The sequence below is a fragment of the Globicephala melas genome, chromosome 15 (genome assembly GCF_963455315.2).
Source record: "Globicephala melas chromosome 15, mGloMel1.2, whole genome shotgun sequence".
NCBI lineage: Eukaryota > Metazoa > Chordata > Mammalia > Artiodactyla > Delphinidae > Globicephala > Globicephala melas.
The window spans coordinates 71476998-71498555 of record NC_083328.1 but is presented as its reverse complement, the minus strand read 5'-3'; the positions used below and the strand labels follow the sequence as shown (position 1 = coordinate 71498555).

General features: G+C 54.1%; 2 protein-coding genes across 2 annotated transcripts; one reads left to right on the top strand and one right to left on the bottom strand.

The window, feature by feature from the left end:
* Positions 1-178: 178 nt before the first annotated feature.
* RBPJL (recombination signal binding protein for immunoglobulin kappa J region like) lies at positions 179-9874 on the bottom strand. Its single transcript, XM_060284963.1, has 12 exons — positions 9856-9874; positions 8512-8620; positions 7116-7241; positions 5849-5919; positions 5564-5679; positions 5121-5295; positions 2763-2900; positions 2239-2348; positions 1813-1965; positions 909-1064; positions 673-776; positions 179-562 (listed from the first exon to the last, which is right to left on the bottom strand). Exons 1-12 carry the CDS (start codon positions 9872-9874, stop codon positions 289-291), a joined length of 1551 nt encoding a protein of 516 aa, XP_060140946.1. The 3' UTR covers positions 179-288.
* On the top strand, positions 8288-20325 carry MATN4 (matrilin 4). The gene is made up of 10 exons (XM_070043592.1): positions 8288-8588; positions 11058-11171; positions 11917-12486; positions 13219-13341; positions 15161-15283; positions 15589-15711; positions 17291-17704; positions 17806-17958; positions 19904-20011; positions 20091-20325. The coding sequence occupies exons 2-10, from the start codon at positions 11093-11095 to the stop codon at positions 20147-20149; spliced, it is 1752 nt and encodes a 583-aa protein (XP_069899693.1). The 5' UTR covers positions 8288-8588; positions 11058-11092; the 3' UTR covers positions 20150-20325.
* Positions 20326-21558: the final 1233 nt, after the last annotated feature.

Sequence of the window (21558 nt, the reverse complement as noted above, 5' to 3'; positions counted from 1 at the left end):
CCTGAGGGACGGAGAGTGTGTGATTGATTTAGAGAGTGAACCAGAAACAAAGACAGGGAAAGCCACACTCCTGACTGGACACAAAGGGAGCGTCACTCAGGTCGTGTCTTCCTAGCTGGAAAAGGAGGAGTGAGTGACCCGTGTTAGACCCACAGGGACGGGTTTCTAGGGCGAGAGGCTTCTGCTGCTCGGGCTGCAGCCTTCAATTCCGCAGCACAGGGGCAGAGGGCAGGGCCCAGGACCCAGCAAACCGGCCGGGGATCAGGCCCCGCGTCCACCCCGCGCCTGCTACGTCTGGATGAAGAGGTGGAAGTTGGTGCGTGTAAACTCGTGATGGATGCTCTCCAGGAGCGCATCGGCGTCGGCGGCGGGCGCAGAGGCACCCGGAGGCCCGGACCGCACGCTGTACTCCGGGGTGTAGGTGAAGGAGAAGGCGCTGGGGTAGAAGAGGCCGTCGGCACGCACGAGGCTCACGGGCACTGTGATGGGTGTGCGCAGCCAGCGCCAGTCGCTGCCGAAGGCGGCTATGTCTGGTACCACGCACACTAGGGACCGCGGGCTCCTGGGGGTGGGGCATCGAGGTCAGGGCTGCAGTGAGAGTGATGACATGCATCCCCCCACCCCTAACCTGCTTCGTTCCCTGGGACCCATGGGAGTCCCCCCTCCTCATACCTGTACATGGTTTCGGCCTCCACTTCCCCGAACCAAACCTTGAGCCCCGCGTGGAGGTTTTCACCGTGGAGCTCCAGTGTTGCCACATCGCCCCCGCCACTCAGCTGGGGGAGGGTGAGACCAGGGGGTGTGGGAGAAGCGGTGGCCGAGAGCCCGCAGCCCTCCCTCACCTGCACTCCCACCCTCCAGCGCGGTCGGTATCCACGCCCGCCAGCGTCCCCCAGCGCGCGATTCACCTCCAGGGTGCTGATGAGGGGCACCGGAGTGACAGGCTCCCGGGTACACGCCAGGCTGGTGCTGAAGGAGAATTCCACTGACTCGGTGCCGATGATGGTCCAGCAAGAGCTGTCATTGAGCACTGCCTTGTTCGCCTCCTTGGGGCAGGGGGAGGCCTGGGGGGAGATCCGAGGGGATGGGGCAGAAGCCGCGGATGGTGGCTGTCAGCGCGTCCATCCAGCGCAGTGCAGAGGCTTCCGCGTTCCTAGCGTTCTGGTCCTCGGCTCTGCAGTTTACCTGCCCTGTGAGCTTGGACAAAACCCTTAAGTTCTCTCTTTAGAGTTAAATCAGCTCGCTGGACTAGCTGGTTTCTAAAGGTGTATTTTCTTAGAATTCTAGAATTCCATGTTTTTAAACATTGTGCAATTCTGTGCCCTAACGTTCCAAAATTTAAAAATTCTTTGGGAGGGATTATTGCTGAATAATAATGTTATTTTCTACATGTTATGGTTTTCTCTCTTATGATAATATAATAGTTTATTTGTATTTATAGTAATATATTATTACTATGATAATAATAGTAATTTTCCACAATTCTGTCTTAACATTCTACAATTCTAATAGTCTTTGCTCGATAATACTCAATACTATTACTTATTATTATTTTAATTTACATTCTACAATTTTATATCACAACATTCTATGACTTTAATATCCTTTGGGAAGGAGTATTGCTCAACACCATTATCACTATTTTGTCTACATTCTCTGATTCTGTCCCGATAGTCTACGATTCTAACGTTCCACGGGAGGCAGTATTGCTCAGTAAGTAGCAGCCATGATGCTGATGGTGACCTTACGTTCTACGTTCTCAGCATTCTGACTTTCTGGGACACCTTGGTGCTGATATTCTCTGCTTCTCACCTGAAACTGCACCACCTTCTCTGTGGCGAGACATAAGTAGGTGCCACCTCCTCCTGGAGGACCACCTGGGAACTGGAATGCACACTTGTGCAGCTGGGAGATGGGCTCATCCACGTCGAGGAGTGCACACTGTTTAGCTACTTTGCGGATGATCTACAGCAAAAGGGTGGGAGGAAGCATGGCAGCAAGTTGCCTGGGTGCCCACAGGCTTCCCTTCTCTCTTTCTTCGGTAGCCAGGGAGGACACTGGCATATTCCCCCCACGCCAGCGCTCGACCTCCACCCAGCCCCACAAAGCACTGAGTATCCCAAGTGAGGATAGGTGTCATCATGCTTTGGGCTCTCACTCTCCAGCGCTGCACTTGTGGGTCACACCCTCTGTGTGGATCTGGGGGGACCCCTCCAGCTGTGCCCTTCCTTCCCATACCATTGGAGGTAGTGTGATGCCCGTGACCGTGCAGATCAGCTGCACCAGGGAGCCGTAGTGGACATAGCCCTCTCGAGGCGGGAAGTCTCCCTGGGAACAGTGTTCATCAGCTGGGAGTAAAAAGAAGGAGGGAAGGAAGGAGGGTTTCAGGGGTTCCAAGCTTCTGCCCCAAATCCCACCCTTCTTGCCTGCAGCTCCACCTCACATTGGACATGGGTCTTATGGGCAAGGTTGGCACACAGGAAGGCAGCTAAGGCTGAAGATTCTCAGCCTGGAGATGTCATTTGTGGCCATCCTTGCGAATGTCTGCCCCCTGGGGTGGGGGCTGAGTTGAGGAAAGGGGCTGGACACCGGAGTCTGAATAGCTTGGATCAGTCACCAACTCATTGGGACCTTTGGCAAGTCTTTTTGTGTTTCTGAGCCTCTGTTCCATGGGGCAAATTTTACTTTCCTTGAGGAGTTGTGAAGATTTAAAAAGGGAATGCATGTGAAGTGCCCAGCCCCAGGCCTGCTGGTGGGATTACCCAGGTGGAGAGTGAAGGCAGCCCACTGGCGTGCACTGGCCACGAAGTCCCCATCCTCCACAGAGAGGTAGCGCGTGGAGACCGTCTGGGAGCGCAGGCGGTTGAAGAGGGAGACCTTTGAGCCCGAGGATATGCACACTGTGAGGGGAGGTGGAATCAGTGCCCCTGCCTGGCTTGGTCCCTTGGACTTGCCAGGTAAGTTCCCATCCTCTGTCCCCTGAGCCAGTCTGGCTCAAATTCCCAGACACACTGGGCATTCATATGTCACCGCTATTTATCTAGCACCTGCTGTAATCCTGCTTCTGTACCTTTGTCTGGTTCTTTTTGCTGCCTGGGCATCCTTCAGTTCAATAAACAGAATTTTATCAAGTAGTTACTAAGTGCCTACTTGGTGGCTGGCACTGTGCTGGGTACTGGGTGCCAAAGGGTGAATTAGACCCAGTTTTGCTCTAGAGGAGTTCACAGTCTCAGAGGGGAGACAGGGAATAAATATAAAATTTCCATATGATATAGTGAGGGCTGGCTGGGTTAAGGAGGGCTTCCTGGAGGAGGTTATACTCTCAGCTGGGAAGCATGAAGTAGGTAGGAGTTGCTCAGGGGGCTGCGTAAGCAAAGGCTGCGTGGTGTGAAACAGCAGTACATTTCTAGGGCTTGACATTGATCTCTTCCAGCCTTTTAACACGGGCTCAGAGCAGCCACTTTGTTTTCTAATTGGATTTTGACCACCTGGGGAGAAAGCACTGGGTCATCGCCCTCTCCTCACAGTGCTAGGCATACTGTTGGTGCGCAATGTATACTTAACCCAAGTTCCTATACATTGCATAATGATGATAGCTAATGCTTATTGTGTTTCAGGTACTGTTTTAAATGCTTAAAATGTGTTAGCTCTTTTGCTTCTCTTAACAACCCTCGGAGGTAGATAATATTATCTCTACTCAAGAGAACAACTCCCTCTAGATCACACAGCTAGCCAGTGGCAGAGCCAGGTTGAAACCCAGGCCGCCTGGCCCCAGAATCTGCACTCGAAACCATCACACTACACCACTTTACCCCTGCCTGGCCCTTTCCTGACACCAAGGGCCAGCCAGAGCACTGCCTGGATCTGAGACATTCTTCAAGGTTTTTAACAGACAGTAAGGTGTAGGGGTGGGAGCTGGGCTTCACAGTCACATTGACTCAAGTTCAAACCCTGGGTGGGCCATTTTCTAGCTGGGAAAACTTAGGCAAGTCACCTGAAGGTGACAGGCCCAAATATTTCTTTTCCTCCTTCCTTCCTTCCTCCCTCCCTCCCTCTCTCTCTCTCTTTCTTTCTTTCTTCCTTTCTTTTCTGGCCACGCTGCATGGCATGTGGGATCTTAGTTCCCTGACCAGGGATTGTACCCACGTGCCCTGCAGTGGAAGCGCTGAGTTTTAACCACTGGACCGTCAGGGAAGTCCTAGGCCCAGATATTTCTTAAATGAATGCATGAACGTTCCAAACCTCATTTTCCTCATCGATGACTCACCTTACAAGGGTGAGCATCAAACAGGGTGATGTATGTATATACCTGCCAAGAAAGTCCCCCGTCCCCTACTTCTCCCTTCCATCTTCCAGTGAGGGTAGCAGTGATGTAGTCATTGTCATTCAGGCTTTGTTTCCTCGTATTTTCAAAGCCATCAGCCCTGGGATTTGTCACTTGGCATCCAGGGCAGTACTTATCTCAAACTGTCTCTTTGATCAGCTGTGTGTGTCTCTCTCCTCTGCTAGGCTGTCCGTTCCTCCAGAACAGATACTTGCATATACATCAGGCACTGGATAAATATTTTTAACTGAATTTCCCCTGCCTTTTCATTATCACTTTTTTTTTTTTTTTTTTTTTTTTGCAGTACGCGGGCCTCTCGCTGTTGCGGCCTCTCCCCTTGCGGAGCACAGGCTCCGGACGCGCAGGCCCAGCGGCCATGGCTCACGGGCCCAGCTGCTCCGCGGCATGTGGGATCTTCCCGGACCGGGGCACGAACCCGCGTCCCCTGCATCGGCAGGCGGACTCTCAACCACTGCGCCACCAGGGAAGCCCTCATTATCACCTTTAATCTGTCTTTGGCTCAACACCTGCCGACCATTTTGGGGACCCCCCAACCTCAAGTCGGCCTCTGTCCCCTTCCCTCTGCTCTTGCCTCTCCAACTTTTCCCATTCCCCGACCTAAGCCACACACCTACTTACCCAGACCCCGCCCCCTTCCGACTCAAACTCCACCTCTCCCACTCTGACCCCAACCCTACAATCCAGGCATCTCCCCCTCCCCCCTCCCAAACCTAGCAGCTTCCAGACCAGGGGCACCTCCCCGCCCCGCCCAACGGCCAGGCTCCACCCCGCTCACGGTCGGTGTTTTTCAGCGACTGCTTCTTCTGCGAGGGCTTGGAGATGACCTTGATGAGGCGGCTGTGGAAAGTGCCCAGCTCCCGCCCCCCTCGGAGCACTAGCCGCAGCACCAGCCGGAAGTGCTTCCTCTTGTCTGCGTCCGAGATGTACAGGGTCTTGGCGCAACCGAATTCCTACAGGGTTGGCGGAGATGGGTCGTCTGACCCCAGCCCTCAGTCCCTGGATGAACTGACTTTCCCCAGTTATCTGACGTCCGCCCCGTCGGACGTGACATGAAGCTGCACGTCCAAGCTCTTGGGCGCACCCTCAAGGCAGAACCCCGGTCTCTCGGCATCCTCACCTATCTTTTGGCTTCTGCAGGGGAGTAAAGGAGCCCCCCTGCACCAAAGAGAGAGGCAAGGATGGGAGCAAGAATCGAACCCCCTTCCCATGCGCTCTCACCCTGGAGTCCGGCTGCTCTTCGAAATTCAACTTCTGCGTCTCGGCAGCGCTGCCGGACGCGCCGTCCAGTCCCATGTAACCGCAGACGATGGGCCCGGTCTCCCCTGCCTGGTGGGCTGGAAAGGGACGCGAGCGGGCTCTGGAGGGACTCAAGTGTCAGGCAAGCTTAGTTCTCGCCGCCAGAGGGCGCGTTGAGACTGCGACTGAGAACCGCCCCGCTCCCGAGCCCTACTGAGGGTCCCCTTACAGAGGGTGGCGCCCGGCATCCCTGGAGTCCTCCCTCACCTTGGCCCTGCACTGGCTTCACCCTCCATCCGGGACCTGCGAGGTAGACACAGGGCGGGGGGCAGAAGAACCTGCGGAGACATGTAAGCGCTCGACTCGTGTATCCATCTCCACTTGACTGTCCTGTAGGCGTCTCAAAGGTAGCAAAGACCAGACAGAATCCTTGATTCCCCCCCCACACACATCTTTCCCACCGCTCTCCCCAGGCTTCTCCATGACTGTGAACCCCATGAACACCCGAATCTTTCTTTCTTTCACATTCCTCATTCAATCCATCCGTAAGTCCTATCCACTCCCTTTAAAACATATCCAGAATCCACTGACTTCTCACCACCTCCACCTTAGTCCCTACTGCCATAGCTTTTTGCCTGGACCTCTGCATCAGCCTTCCAACTGGCCTCTCTGCTTCCACTCCTACCCGCTTCAACCTGTTTTTCACACAGCAGCCAGAATGTGTTTTTAAAAAAAATTTTTTTAGACTATGTTACTCATCTTCTTAAAATCCTCCAGCCGTTTAAATTCAAAGTCCTCACATGATCTGGCCGCTGCTTGCCTCTCCAACTTTACTTCCTGCAATGCCCACCTCTTTCTCTAATCCCAGCCACTCTGACTTCTTTTGTCCTGGAACAGGCCAAGCTAGTACTGTGTCAAGGTCTTTGTGTTTTCTGTTCCTTCTAATTGGAACACGCTTCCCCGTGATCTTCTCATGTCTGGCTCCATTTTCACATTCAAGTCTTAGTTCAGATGTCACCTCCTTAAAGGGTCTTTCTACCACCTTGACCTTGCTAGCTAAAGTACATCCCCGCTCCTCAGTTTCTATCACCTTTCCTGGTTCTATTTCCCTTCTAGCTCTCACCACAATCTGGAAGCCTCTTGTTTACTGATTTGTGAGGAGTTTATTGTCTGTCTCTCCCACACGACAGTGAAGATGCCAGGAGTGCAGGGACCATAGCTGTCTTGTTCAACTGTATGCCCGGTGCCCAGCAGTGCCAGAGAGCCTGACACATGATAAGCACTCAGTAGGTAGTTGTGGAATGAAAGAATGAATGAATGGGTGAATGAGGGAGTGAATGGGGACTAGAGATTCACAGGGAGGTTCTGCTATAAACCGAAGTCAGGGCTGATGGTGGCTGAAGGAAAAGGCCCCTGATTGGCCAATAGCTGAGCCCTGAGTCCTCTCCAGGTTCTAAAAGACACTAAAAAGGGAGGGGCACACAGGGCAGAAGGTCGGGTCGCAGGGACCTTGGAGGGCCACTGAGGGACCTACCGCTTCTCATTTCCATATGATTTCTGGGCCACCTTGGCGTGCAGGATCCGCACCGTCTGCTCGCACTGTTGCTGTAGGCACTGGCGCACACCTTCCCTCAGGACCGCGGCGGGCTCTGGGGATGACCTGGGAGTGGGGACAGACCGGCCGCCCACAGCAGGGAGCGTCAAGGGGCGAGGTGGCATAGCGCGCCCGAAGGGGGCAGGTGGAATGCAATGAATGGGAGGAAGGGACTGTTCTAGGTCTGCCCCCTCGGGGTCAAAGAGAAGAAGCCTTAGGCAAGGGAGGGGACTTGGGTGCAAGCTGTGGGCTAAATATTTGGGTTGCGTGGTGCTCACTGAGGTCTGCCTGGAGCCCACCCGGGACCACCCAGGCGCCATTCTGCAAGTCTGGCTCCACTCCCATTGCAGCCTGGAGCACTGGGGAGAGGCCCCAGAGCCACAAAGGCCCCGCTTGTGCCGGTCTTGTGATGGAGGCAGAGTTTGTGAGGGCGCCTGGCTTCCCTGCACCCTGGGGGGACCCACCCCGGTGCAGTCTTGATGGGGGGGGAGCTTTTGCTGGACCCCTGGATCAGAGTGCTCTCTCGCGTACCTGCAGATGCCTGGGAAAATGGATGGGCCCCCAAACTGTGTGCCCAGGATCCTGGGGTAATATTTTCGTCTTTTCCAGGTTAAAGCAACACTCTCAGCCCCCTTTCTCCCAAGAGAAGGTGCCTGTTGCTGTCTTAGCTTTCCTTCTCCTGATTACAGGGCCTCCATCGGCCCTGTGGAGTGGGCCAGTTAGAGCCTAGGGGCCTGGTGGCGTCTTCGCCTGGGAGTTTTGATGGGTGAGGGTGATGGGCCCAAGACCTAAGTAATTGCAGAGACCGTGGAAAGGCGTCGGTGATGGCGGAATTTGAGGGACTACCAGGTGGGGCCTGGGAAGAGCAATGAACCCTGAGGCTACCCTCTTCGCAGGATCAGAGTGCGGGACCTCTCCCCACCCCTGGAGGGGACGGCGGGGGATAAGAGCCGGGCCGCGCCCTCGGAAGCGGGGCCAAGCAGCCGGCGGCCGAGCCAGGCCCCGCTCCGCCCCTTGGGGCTCTCCCCGGGGAAGGGCCTCGGAGGCTTCCAACGCATTCCAGCTGCGGAGAGCGTAGCCGCCCAGCCTCCAACCGTAGCCCGATTCTGGCCCCGCAGCTGGCGTCTGCGGCTCCAGGGGTGGCGGGAGCAGGGGGCGCCGCGCTGGCCCCGCCCCAGCCCTTGGAGGAAGGGGAGTCGCTCCCTACCAGTGGGAGGGGTCGCGGCCCGCGTTCTCCCTCCCCACCCGCCAGCCCCCGGGTTAAATGCGGCCGCCGCCTCCTCTCGCTCCAGCTGCCTGGCCGTCCGCACCTCGGGCACGCTTCCTGCGCCGTTACCTGGTCCAACTGTCCGGGAGGCTCCGCCCGTCGGCTCCGCTCTGCGGCCGCGCCTCCGAGCTGTCCGGCAGGCTTAGGTGAGTCAGAGGTCCTGGGTGCGCTGAGGGGTCTGCGGGGAGCAGGCATCCAGCCAGACCAGGCGACCATATTTAAGCGCGGCTGCACCGCCTACGATGCCCCCGTCCGACCTGCTGTGCCCTTCCCCACCTATGTAGGGTCCTTTCCAAATTGAGGCCCCACCAGCACGGCCGCCAAAATGGAGAGGGGGGGACTTTTTCCCTGACCTCCTCCCTCCAGGAACCTCCCCCCCCGGCTCCCCTCCCCGCCCCCCCGCCGCTCCCCGGAACGTCCTCAAAGTGTTTATTCTTCAGCCAACTCTTGAGGAATTATTCGCAGACCTCTCCTCCCTCAAGAGTCCACTTTCCCCACCCTAAGGGCATTTCTTCTTAAAGCTATGATTAACCGCCTCAGAGGCGCTCTGGGTTCTAGTGTCAGCTTTGTCACCTTGCCACGTTGCTGTGTGACCCGGGCAAGACATTACCCTCTCTGGTCCTGCTTTCTTCCTCTGTAGAATGAGGGGTTGGAAAGGTGATGAACTTTGAGGCAAGGACTATTTCGACTTTTAGGATTGGGTGGAGGTGGGGCGCCAGGCGAGATGTTGGCTCAGGCCAAGAGCAAGATAAGGGGAAACTTAATCAAGGTTTGGGGGCTCAGAGGCTTCTGCAGGTAGGAACGGATGGGAGGCAGCGAAGGCCCCTGTGCCTTTACCCTCATACTCCGCAAGGGTGCTCGCCTGCCTTGACTGTGGCCCAAGCTGGAGAAGGCATTCCACACCCTCCCACCTCCAGCTGGCACATCTGGCTTAGTCACCCTCCCACGATGGGTCCTGCCAGAGGGATTTTTGTTCCTCTACCAGGCCTGAAAGGCGAAGACGGTGAGGATCCAGGACGGGAAGGGCGCCTGTCGCTCCCTCCAGGCACCCGACCTTGCTCAGAATAGGACCATTCACGGAATTGGGGAGGGGGCGGGGCTGCGGTTGGATTAGGGTCAGCTGGCCCCCTCTGCCAAGAAACAGAAACAGAAAAATGGCTAACACAGCTTCAGCAGGGGGTGCGGGGGTGGGGGTGGGGTAGGGACCCAGGGAGCGAATGGAAGGAAAAGAGGTGACGCCTAGGGGCCAGGTTGCCAGACAGCTCAGAAGGGAGAAGGGAAGCCAGGAGTCCTAGGTTCTTTTGCAGCTCGGCGGGCCACCTTCTTGGGCCTCACTTTTCCCATCTGTATAATGGGAGTCCTTCATGACTCTCAAGGGGCGTCGCCAAGGGCCGCGGGAGAGTGAGCGCTCACCTGCCCCCACAGGGTCCATGGCTGCGCTCCGAGGCCCGGGCCGGCTCGCGTCCGGGGCGCGTCCAATGCCACTGTCCCCGGAACCCTGCGCACTTCTGCTCTTTGGCCCTAACGCCGGATATATTCTGCCCGGGCCTTATCTCCAAGGCCCTGGGGCTCCCAGCCCCCTATTTGCTTTGGGCAGGGGCACCTGCTGGGCAGATGTGGGCTTCCCACGGCCACCTAGCCAACACAGCCAGACGCGCGAAGGCGCCCCCTGGCGGCCTCTCCTGAGAGCTGGCGGGAAGGGGCGGCGCCAAGTCGCGACTTCATCTGCGTGGAGGGTTTAGACCAACGCGATGCAGGCCTGCAATGGGGCGGTGCCTGTTTGGCTGTGGGGTGGGTTGGGGGGGTGGGCGGGAGGACAGTCACACAGAGGCGCCTTGTATGCAGAGAGGAGGGGGTGCGGTGGGGAATCGTTTCCCTCTGCAAAGGTTCACGCGGGCTGGTTCTCGGAACCCCGCAGGCGTAGGATTGTATCCTGGTGCAGCCACTTTCTTGCCGCGCGAATTCGGGTACTAGCGCTGAAGTTTTCTGAGCCTGTTTCCTCATCTGTGCGATGGGAACAACAACAGCCTTAGACCCATAGAATTGTCGAGAGGGTTCAATGAATGCCACGATGCATGAAAAACGTTTAACATCGTGGCTGGCATTAAGGAAAGGCTTTTCCTTTTTATTTTATTTTATTTTTAATATTTATATATTTAGCTGTACCGGGTCTTAGTTGTGGCATTCAGGATCTAGTTCCCTGACAAGGGATCAGACCCAGGCCCCCTGAATTGGGAGCGCGGAGTCTTACCCACTGGACCACCAGGGAAGTCCAAGGCTTTTCCTTTTTAAATTCTGTATCTTTTTTTTTTTTTTTTTTTTTTGTATGTGTTGGGTCTTCATTTCTGCGCGAGGGCTTTCTCCAGTTGTGGCGAGCGGGGGCCACTCTTCATTTCTATGTATTTACTATTCTGCAGTTCTGCAAAGCAGAATTCCTTGTGTTTCCAGCAATCTCACCGTGATGAAATTTTTTTATTACGAAAAATTTCAACATACACAAAACTAGAGAGATTAGTAAAATAAACCCATGACCCTCCTCCCCCTCAAAATGCCCATCACCTAGAATAAGAACTCTGCAAATTCTACTGCTTTGCTATTTTCCTTCCTCCCTTCAGGCTCTGATACCCCTGTTCTCTGTTCCCCGAGGGCGATGAGGGGGCGTCTATGCTCGCAGCTGCCCATGTTCCTGCTCCTTCTCCAGCCCTGGGAAACCCAGCTCCAGTTCGCAGGTGAGCCAGAACCCAGCCCTCAGAAGCAGGGGGAGGGGAGCAAAAGCAGGTTCTCCATCTGCAGCCAACTGCCTGCTGGGGAGAGCAAAACAAGAGCTTTGGAACCATAGCGCTTGGGTTCGAGTTCACAGCTTCAACTCTCTGGGCCTCAGCTTTCCCATCTGTAGGATGTGGCTTGGAGGTACCCAAGTTGGGCTCATGCAGAACTGTCCAGTTGGTGTTTAATTTTTTTAAGTTAATTGAAAAAAATCAGGAGATTTCACATAAAAACCCTAATTTGGGGCTTCTCTTGAAAAGACCCAAGATCTGCCAACATGGGGTTGGCAGATCTCACGGCTGCAAGGCAACATTTGTCTGGAGCTGCCCACTTTATGAGCTATAGAGGCTCTCTGGGTCCTCCGTCCTAACCCATCACATTCACTCATTTATTTATATTTATTTATATTGCCTGCCTAACTCCTGTAGGCATTTGAGTTTGCGACGTCCCCTCGCCCTCCTTGCAAGTGGATAACACCTCCTCAGTATAGACCTCAGAGCTGTAGGATAGAGATTTGGTGCAGTCTCCCAGTCCAGGCCCTCCTCAAATGCTGCGTGAGTGGATGGAGCTAACCTGCATTTGCTAGGTTAAGACTGTGCTGGGCGCTGTTACACCGTGAGAGCACCATTCCGCCCTGGGTTTCTGTGGGGTTCTCCCGGGACGTGAGGCTTGGCTAACCTAGGAAAGTCCTCCCTGATCTCCTCGCAGGTCCCAGGTGCCGTACTGGGCCCCTGGATTTGGTGTTCGTGATTGACAGCTCGCGCAGTGTGCGCCCCTTCGAGTTCCAGACGATGCGGCAGTTCCTGGTGAGCCTCCTCCGCAGCTTGGACGTGGGGCCCAACGCCACGCGCGTCGGCGTGATCCAGTATTCGAGTCAAGTGCAGAGCGTCTTCCCGCTCGGAACCTTCTCACGCCGCGAGGATATGGAGCGCGCCATCCGCACTCTAGTACCACTGGCGCAGGGCACCATGACCGGGCTGGCAATCCAGTACGCCATGAACGTGGCCTTCAGTGTGGCCGAGGGCGCGCGCCCGCCGGAGGCGCGCGTGCCGCGCGTCGCTGTAATCGTGACCGACGGGCGGCCCCAGGATCGCGTGGCCGAAGTGGCGGCGCAGGCGCGCGCCCGCGGCATCGAGATCTACGCCGTGGGGGTTCAGCGCGCTGACGTGGCCTCCCTGCGCGCCATGGCGTCCCCCCCGCTGGACGAGCACGTCTTCCTCGTCGAGTCCTTCGACCGTATCCAGGAATTTGGCCTTCAGTTCCAGCGCCGGCTGTGTCGTGAGTGAGGGGAGCGCTGGAGCGAGACTCGAACTCTCCAACCGCTTCGATTCTCATTCCCACCACAGTGAATCCTATCCCCCTCCCGGCTGGCCCCGCCCACGCCATCTTTAGCCCCTCCCAACAGGCCGTGGAGTTGCCCTGGCCTACCGCGGGTTGTGTGGAATTCCAGCTCTGCCCATTTTTGCTCAAGGCTTCGCCCACAAGGAGCAACGTTTAGCGTGCCCGCGTACCTTGATGAGCTGTTGTGGTTTACCACAGGCTTAATGTCTAACTCCAAAACCGCCTCTCTACACAAGAAGCACCACCCCTCAAGGCTGAGAGCCATCGCCCACTCGGGCGTCAAGCCCCGCCCACTTGGGGATGACCCCTCCCCCTCTCGTTTTAGCCCCTCCCACAATGCTGCAAGATCTGTTCTCGTCACACCTTGAGTTATGCCGCTTACCTTGATTTAGCATCTCTCTTCTTCCTCTACTTTACACCGTATAGTCTTCCCTTATCCCACTGACAGCTCTGGCCCCGTGCTCCTGTCTTCCGAGCCTATTCACAGGGGCCACTGAGGACCTATACTTTCCCTAAGACCTCCCACCTGTATTGGCCCCTCTCAACCAAGTCATATTCCATCTAAAGACATCCTTGAGCATGGGGTCTGCTCTGACCTCATTCAGCTCTCTCTTGTTGGAGGGTTCTCCCCATCTGTCCCCTGCTGATTCTACTCTTGTATGTCCTCAGGAAAGGACCTGTGTGCTGAGGGGGGACACGGCTGCCAGCACCAATGTGTCAGCTCCCCCGGCACGTTCCACTGTGCCTGCAACCCCGGCTACCGGCTAGCAGCAGATGACAAGAGCTGTTTGGGTGAGAGCTACCCCCACCCTCCAGTCTCACTGCTCCTGAGCCTTCTGTGGCTCCCCATTGGCCTAGCATCAGTACAATGAGTCTGGAAGGGCCTTTGGAGGTCAAAGTCCAGCTCCCTCACTTTACAAGTCTAGGAAAGGGAAGGTGTCGCTTGGGGTCATGTAAGTCCTTGGTGGGACCAGGGCTAGAAATCTTGACCTCACAGAGGTCATACAGTTAATACAGTTAAGTGTATTTTCTATAGCCTTGTCTCCCCCCTCTTTCAGGCTCATCTCCTACCTGGCTTCAAAACAGCTCCCAAACTTGTGTAATTTCACAGGCATATCCTTACTGTTTCTGTTACTTGACAGAATTGGGGTCTCCATACATCTCCTACATTCCCCACCCCCATATATGCTGCTCATTCCTGCTTCTGCATCTCAGTTCTTTCCGGGCTGCTCACCTGGGCTGCTCTTGCCACTCCTCTTTGCAGCTGCAGATCTCTCAAGGCCTGGTTCTTCATGTTTGCTTTCTGAAAAGCTATGACACACAATGCCTTGCTTATACAGTTAGGATTTTTCCCCCTGTGTATATATGTCCAATCCTTTGATCATAACGGCAGCTGTCATTTACTGTATGCCAGGTTAGCATCAGACATTAAGCTAGGAGCGTTAGTTACATGCATCATCTCTCAAGCTCACCACATTCTGGAAAAAGAGGTCCTGTGTTTCCAATAACCCAGATGTCAGCTGGGGTCTTCTTGTTTCTGGGGCTTAGAAAAGGCTGGCATGAAGCCCCATTTGATGACCTGTGAACATTCAAAACCCTTCCCAAGATCTCCGGGAATTCCCCAAGTGCTTACATTCTGTGGTCACCTCTAGCTCTGAGCTTCTGCTGAATTCGATTTATGGGTCCTCGCGCAGTTTCTCAATCCACACGTGCTGTTCTTGTCCTGTGGATGTAACTCAGCCTCTTCCTTGGTTGACACACTTGTGCACACAAGGGCGTGTATATGTTAAGTCGCGCATACGTCTATTTTACTAAAGATGGGGGGTGGACAGAGGTGTGACTTACGTCTAAGTGAAGTCAAACATACACACAGAAAAAGAAACACCCATTATTTATAATTGGATATTAGGCACCCTTGATCCCGAAAGTCCTCAGTCACCCCTCTATAGGGGATTTTCCATTGGCAAACTCAACCCACAGTAAATCATCTCCACACCATCTCTCTTGTCCTTTTTTTCCTCTCTCCACTCCCCATCTCTTTTCTAGGAACCCCACATTCTCACACTTTTATGCAGGGCATCTCATCTCTCTCCAGCCCCTATTCCCCAGCTCAGCTCTAGGCCATATTTGCACATCGAAACCATGAAGATACTCAGCGCGGCAATAGTGCATCCTCCTCAGAAGGCAGTTGTAAATAACAACTGTTCTCTTCCATTATATCCCCATTTTGCAGATGGGGAAATAGAGGCTCAGACAGGTAAAGTGGCAGAGCCTCACTAACTCTGGTCCTCCTCTGTGAGTTAGTGAACATTTTGAGGGCAGGGGTCCTGTCTTCTACAACTGTGGATTCCCATTCTTATGCCTGGCTCAGTCATGGGCCCACTGGGATACATCTGGAGCTTGAATTGGGAGGGCCGCTTGGCTCAGTAGGAAGGGGGCCTTTGCTTGGAGGAATTACAGAAGCCTGGGTACCACCCCAGACTTATTAAGTCAGGATTTTGGGGGGTTGGGGTCCAGGCATAGGTATTTTTAAAAAGCTCCCCAGGTGGTTGTGCTGTCAGGGCTGACAAGGGCAGCCCCAGGGCATAGCCTGACCTCACCTCTTCCTCAGCCCTCGACCTGTGCACTGAAGGGACCCATGGCTGTGAGCATCACTGCGTCAGCTCCCCGGGCTTCTATTTCTGTCGCTGCCGAGCTGGCTTTGTACTCCAGCAGGACCAGAGGAGCTGCAGGGGTGAGTGAACCCCCCAATTAGCACCTGGACCAAGGTCTCTGATGGCTCCAGGCAGAAGTGACATCTTGCTGTCTCTTCCTTGCCACCAGCCATTGACCACTGCAGCTTTGGGAACCACAGCTGCCAGCATGAGTGTGTTGGCACCTTTGGTGGGCCACGGTGCCGCTGCAGAGCGGGCTACAACCTGCTGCCCGACGGCAGGAGCTGTCAGGGTGAGGAGGGGTCTCCTGCATTTGTGCAGAGCGACGAGGGATCTTAGCTGGTGGAGTCCACCCTGACTCGTTCTGTCTTGTCTCTCCTTTAAGCCCAGGACCTTTGCAATGGCGTAGACCATGGATGCGAGTTCCAGTGCGTGAGTGAGGGCTTCTCCTACCGCTGCCTATGCCCTGAGCGGTGGCAGCTCCAGGCAGATGGCAAGAGCTGCAGCCGTGAGTTATGGGTGGGAGGGGGTTCTGTCTGCCTCTGACCCACTGCCCACATTCTGAGTATCCTTGACTCTGTCCTGTCCTTGCTGTGGCCCAAGAATGTGGTATGAGTGTGTGTGTGTGCGCTGGTGGTGGTGGAGTTGGAGGGTGTGCCTTGCCCTGCCTCCATGTCTTTCCCCTCAATCTTCTACCCTGCTGCCAGGGTTAACTTCAAAAATACATATTTGATCACATTTCTCCCTTGCTCGAAAGCCTTCTGTGGCTCACCAGTGCTTACAAAATAAAGATCAAATGCCTTACCCCTGAGTTTTTCAAATGGCGGGTGTAACCACAGTGGATACACAAATGGGGTTGTAACCACAGTGGATAACAAAATCAAATTAGTGGGTTAAAAACTAGAAATTTTTTTTAAAGAGAGAGAGAGAAAATAGAGTTTACTGCATGGATGTAGAAAGAGTAAGTATTGTTTCACGAAACTTAGTTTTAATTATATGTGAGTATAAGTGCATCATGATGTATTGTTACATTATTATTATTAATTTTTTTTTTTTTACTGTGGGTTGTGGTCAAATTTTTGAAACCACCGCCTTAGGTCATTATAATCTAGCTTGAGCCAACCCCATCAGCCTGTCTCCTGACAAACTTGAACATTTGAGCCATACTGGCCTGCCCATTCCCAAACGTGTCCAGGGCTCCCAGCTTCCATGCCTCCACACACGCTGCCCCCAACATCTAGAATGTCCCTTCATGCCTTGGAGAACTCCTACTCATCCCTGAAGATCAAATCACATGTCACCACCTCCATGCAGCCTTCCTCACTAGCTCCAGGAAGAATGAATTACCCCTACCTTGCTCCCTGCAAGCCCCTCTATTCAAGCACTTTCCTTGATGGTAGCAAATGGCATGCCTCGCTGCTCTGCTCTATCCTGATATCCTATGGGTCAGGATTATGTTTCATTTATTGGCGAACCTCCTTCAGGGCCTAGCAAAGTCCCTGTCTCAGAACAGGGGAGGCAATCTTGTAGAGTGATTAAGAGCTTGGGTTTTGGGGTCAGACAGACCTGGCTTCAAATCCTGGCTCAGCCACTACTAGTGGTGGAATCCAGAGCAAATAAATGACTTTATCCTTCAGAATCTCAGATCCTTAGAAAATGGGGATAATACCCAAGGTTATTGGGAGAATTGAGAAAAAATATATAAAGCACCTAGCCCAGTGCCTGGTACATGGTAAGCTGTCAAATAGTAATGTTTTTGTTTTTATTTATTATTGTTAGTAGTGGTAAAGTTTAGAATTCTGTCTGATACACAGTAGGTGATCAATAAATGGTAGCTATTGTGATGATGATGATTAAAAAGATGCTTTTAGCAGGCTTGTGGTAAGAGCTTAATAAATGGCAAAGATTATAATGATGCCACTGATGATAATAATAATTGTTATTAGCACAGTGCCTGGCATAGGAAGGACTTCACACATAGTATCTGTAATATAATAAATGTTTGCGAGTGAATGAATGAGCAGGTGGCTGCTGCCAGCCAAGGATCTGATCCCTTAATCCCAGCTCTTCTGCTCGGGTGGGCGTAGGGTGCCAGGAAGGCCACGTGGACCTGGTTCTGCTCGTCGATGGCTCCAAGAGCGTGCGTCCGCAGAACTTCGAGCTGGTGAAGCGCTTCGTGAACCAGATCGTGGACTTCCTGGACGTGTCCCCGGAAGGCACGCGCGTGGGGCTGGTGCAGTTCTCCAGCCGCGTGCGCACCGAGTTCCCACTGGGCCGCTACGGCACGGCGGCCGAGGTGAAGCAGGCGGTCCTGGCTGTGGAGTATATGGAGCGCGGCACCATGACCGGGCTTGCGCTGCGCCACATGGTGGAGCACAGCTTTTCAGAGGCGCAGGGCGCGCGGCCCCGGGCGCTCAACGTGCCCCGCGTGGGCCTGGTCTTCACCGACGGCCGCTCCCAGGATGACGTCTCGGTGTGGGCGGCGCGCGCCAAGGAGGAAGGTGGGCTTGGCGCGGGCCGCGCTGGCCTGAGGTTGGGTTGGATGCGGGGAGGCGGCTTTCCCGAGGCCTAGGGTGCCCCCTTGAGTCCCTCGACGCTGCAGGCATCATCATGTACGCCGTGGGCGTAGGCAAGGCGGTGGAGGAGGAGCTGCGAGAGATCGCCTCGGAGCCAGCGGAGCTGCACGTGTCCTACTCCCCCGACTTCAGCACCATGACGCACCTGCTGGAGAACCTCAAAGGCAGCATCTGCCCGGGTGAGCACATTGGTCTCGGGACCCCTCCCCTTCTCTCACTGCCTACCCTCCGAGATCTCCCGGTCCTATTCGTTCCCGCCCCCTTCGTTGAGTGACAGCCAGGGGATGGGCTCGCTGGACAGAGCCTCTTTACTCAAAGTGTGGTCCGTGGACCGGCGGCAGGGCTGTCACCTAATGGTTTGTTAAAACTACAGCATTTCCAGCGCTCTCCAGACCTACCGAATACAGTTTTGCACTTTGACGAGACCCTCAGGGGATTAGCATTATGTTAAAGTGTAAGAAGCACTGGACTAAACTACCTGTTCCCCAAATTAGTGGGCGTTCAGAATAATTTGGGGGGAATTTTTTCAAAGGCACGCCCAACTCAGCATTGGTGAGGGGAGCCACATCATAAGCCCTTTACCTTGTTGGAATTCAACTTTACAGACCTGGCAAAGCGGCAGGACTGGGTGTGTTTCAGGTACACAAAGATGTGTATTAAGTATATATATTTAATATATATTTATTTCCTTGATTTCCCCATCTGCAAAGTTAGGAGCCTTTCTGGACCTGTTATCAATACCATTGATAAACATGACATACAGACTAAGATATAACTTTTAAATCATAACAGCAACTCTGTATTGAAGGCCAAGTGCCAGGCATTGTACTGTAATATTAAAAATGGCACACGTTTACAGAATTCAGTGAATCTAAGATACCATCCCTTGTAAGATTCATTATTTTCTATACTGCTAAGAAAAAAAGGATGCCAAATTTAATTGTAAGGCAACCAATTGGATTTCAGAGATGTTGAAATGTATGAGGAAATAGACTTGGATCAGTGGGTCTTTTAAAAAAATATTTATTTATTTTATTTTTTATTTTTGGCTGCGTGGGGCTCATGGGATCTTTTGTTGCAGCGCACAGGCTCTGTAGTTGTGGCACACGGGCTTATTCCCCCCCTGCCCTGCAACATGTGGGATCTTAGTTCCCCCACCAGGGATCTAACCCCATGTCCCCTGCATTGGAAGGGGGATTCTTAACCACTGGACCACCAGGGAAGTCCCCTGGATCAGTGGTTCTTAAACATTAGTGTGCCTCAGACTCACCTGGAAGGTTTGTTAAAACACAGATTGTTGGCTCCAACCCCAGAGTTTCTGACTCAGTAGGTCTGGGGTGGAATCTGATCATTTGCATTGCTAATAACTTCCTAGGCGTTGCTGATGCTGCCGGTTCAGGGACCACACTTGGAGAACCATTGGCCTAGTTGAAATACCCTATAAAGTGTTTCCTTGCATCAGGAAATGCTCTAGATCTGCACCCTCCAATAAGGTAGCCACTAGCTACATACACCCATTTAAATTAAATTACATTAAATTAAATAATTTAGTTCCTCAGGTGCACTAGCCACATTTCAAGTTGAATAACCGCCTGTGTCTTGTGGCTACCGCACTGGACAAGGCAGATACAGAACATTTCCTTCACTACATAAAGTTTCATTTGGACAGTGCTGCTGTGGACTCTTGCTACTCAAAGTGTGGTCCACAGACCAGCAGCAGCATCACTTGGGAGTTTATTAGAAATTCAGTGTCTCAGCCCCTTCCCTGTTAAGAACAAGAATCTATATTTTAACAAGATCTGGTGATTCCAATGAGCATCAAGGTTTGAGAAACCTTCTAAGATGTGTACACACACGAAAATCACTGAATCCTGAGCACCGCTGGACGAAAAGGTGTTCTCATTGTATCCATTTTTACAGGTAAGGAAACTAAGGCTTAGAAAGGTTGAGGGGGTTTTCCAATATCTCACAGCTACCTAGCTGGTACTCATCCCAGGTCTGTCCAAATCCCAAACCCGAACACTCAGCCGTAGGCCGGGTGGAGGGATATCGGAGAGCCTCAGCCAGGGCTGGTTGGTCCTCCTCCAGCTTCTCACTCCCCCACTCTCTGTGCCCGGCTGCCAGAGGAGGGCATCAGCGCGGGGACAGAGCTTCGGAGCCCCTGCGAGTGCGAAAGTCTTGTGGAGTTCCAGGGCCGCACGCTGGGGGCGCTCGAGAGTCTGTCGCAGAATCATATCCTTTGGGTCCAGGGGCGCGGACTGGAGGGGAGAAGGGACCCCCGCGAGCCCCGGTGGCTTCCTTAACCGCTCACTGGCCCAGCTGACGGCGCGCCTGGAGGATGTGGAGAACCAACTGGCCACCCAGAAGTGAGGGCCGCGGGTGGCCCGGACCCGGGCAAGGGGGGCGGCCCCGCGGACTGGGCCCCCTCGTGCGCCTTCCGGGCGCTGGGGCCGGGCAGAAGCTGGGTCCCCCAGGCTTGGGCTGTCGGGGGGGAGGCGCTGGCGGGCTTCCAGCGCTGCGCTCGAGCTGGCCTCGCCTGGACCAGAAGCCGGACTGCGGGGGATCGTGGGAGGGGATGTGGGGGACGCGTGCTGCGCTCAGTTCTTTGTAGGATTTCTTTTTTTGTTTTCTTTTTCTTACCAAAAACAAAAAAAAAAAACAAAAAAATCTGGTTTCCACGGGGTCGGTGTGCGTGTCTTGCTGTGCCGCCAGGCGGAGGGGAGGCCAGACGGAGCGCGCTCCGGCGGCGCCCGGGCGGCGTCTCCTCGGAGAAAGGCGCATTGTGCGGGGGTCGGGCCGGGGGGCAGGGGACCGGGAGCTGCTTCCCCCCGCTTGTTTATTCAGCTGAGAACAGATGGCTCCTTATGCAGGCTGCGGGAAGGGAGGGGGCTCCACGGGTACCCTGGGGGTCTGGGCAAGTCTGCGCCCCTCCATCCCCCAGCGGATCGGACACCTCGCTCTCTGGCCGTGCCTATCTCCTGGTGTCCCCGAGTCTGGCTCAAAAACTGTTCGAACTGGGCGGGGCGGGGGCGGGGGTGTTGGCGAGAAGCGGGAGGCGGTAATCGAATCCCCTAAAGGGACGGGAGCGGGGAGGATAGGTGAGTTTCGCCTGGATTTTATCTCCCTGCACTAGATAGGAAAAGGAGGGGGTGTCAGCCAGGACCTCTGGCCCAGAGTAGCCTTCCCAGCCTGTGTTTTACCTCCAAAAAAACAAAATAAAAACGAATCCTCTTTAGGTAAAGAGCACAAACTGGTACAATTTCCCAAGTGCAAAGATGAAAATACTTCCAGTCCTAGAGTGATTATGGGCAAATTACTCTGGGTTTGTTTCCTTATGTGTAAAATGGGGATTGAAATCGTTATGCCCAAGGGTGATGGTGAGAATGGAGGAAATTATTCTAAGGCATCTGACCTTGTGCCTGGTACTACGTATTAGGCTCTCAGATGGCAGCTTTTAACTATTAATAGCTAACATGTTTAGTCTTGGGCATTATTCAAAGTGATTTGCAGGTATTTTCATTTTATCCTCACAGCCTTGTGAGGTAGGAATTATTGCCTTTATCATTCCCTTTTACAGACAAGGAAACTGAGTCAAAGAGAGGTTAAGTTTCCCAGAGTCACATGACAAGTAAGAAGATGAACCAGGGCTTCCCTGGTAGCGCAATGGTTAGGAATCCGCCTGCCAATGCAGGGGACACGGGTTCGAGCCCTGGTCTGGGAAAATCCCACGTGCCGCGGAGCAACTAAGCCCGTGCGCCACAACTAGTGAGCCTGTGCTC

What these genes read in the sequence shown, in the direction of transcription:
- RBPJL (XM_060284963.1), bottom strand. An exon ending in CTCCCGGACAGTTGGACCAG is followed by an intron (nt 7,242 to 8,511) that starts GTAACGGCGCAG and finishes CCCCACTCCCAG; the next exon opens with GTCATCCCCAGAGCCCGCCG. An exon ending in GAGGCCGAAACCATGTACAG is followed by an intron (nt 563 to 672) that starts GTATGAGGAGGG and finishes CCCCACCCCCAG; the next exon opens with GAGCCCGCGGTCCCTAGTGT.
- MATN4 (XM_070043592.1), top strand. Translation starts at nt 11,093, where the DNA reads ATGAGGGGGCGTCTATGCTCGCAGCTGCCCATGTTCCTGCTCCTTCTC. An exon ending in AACCCAGCTCCAGTTCGCAG is followed by an intron (nt 11,172 to 11,916) that starts GTGAGCCAGAAC and finishes ATCTCCTCGCAG; the next exon opens with GTCCCAGGTGCCGTACTGGG. An exon ending in GGACCAGAGGAGCTGCAGGG is followed by an intron (nt 15,284 to 15,588) that starts GTGAGTGAACCC and finishes CTCTCCTTTAAG; the next exon opens with CCCAGGACCTTTGCAATGGC.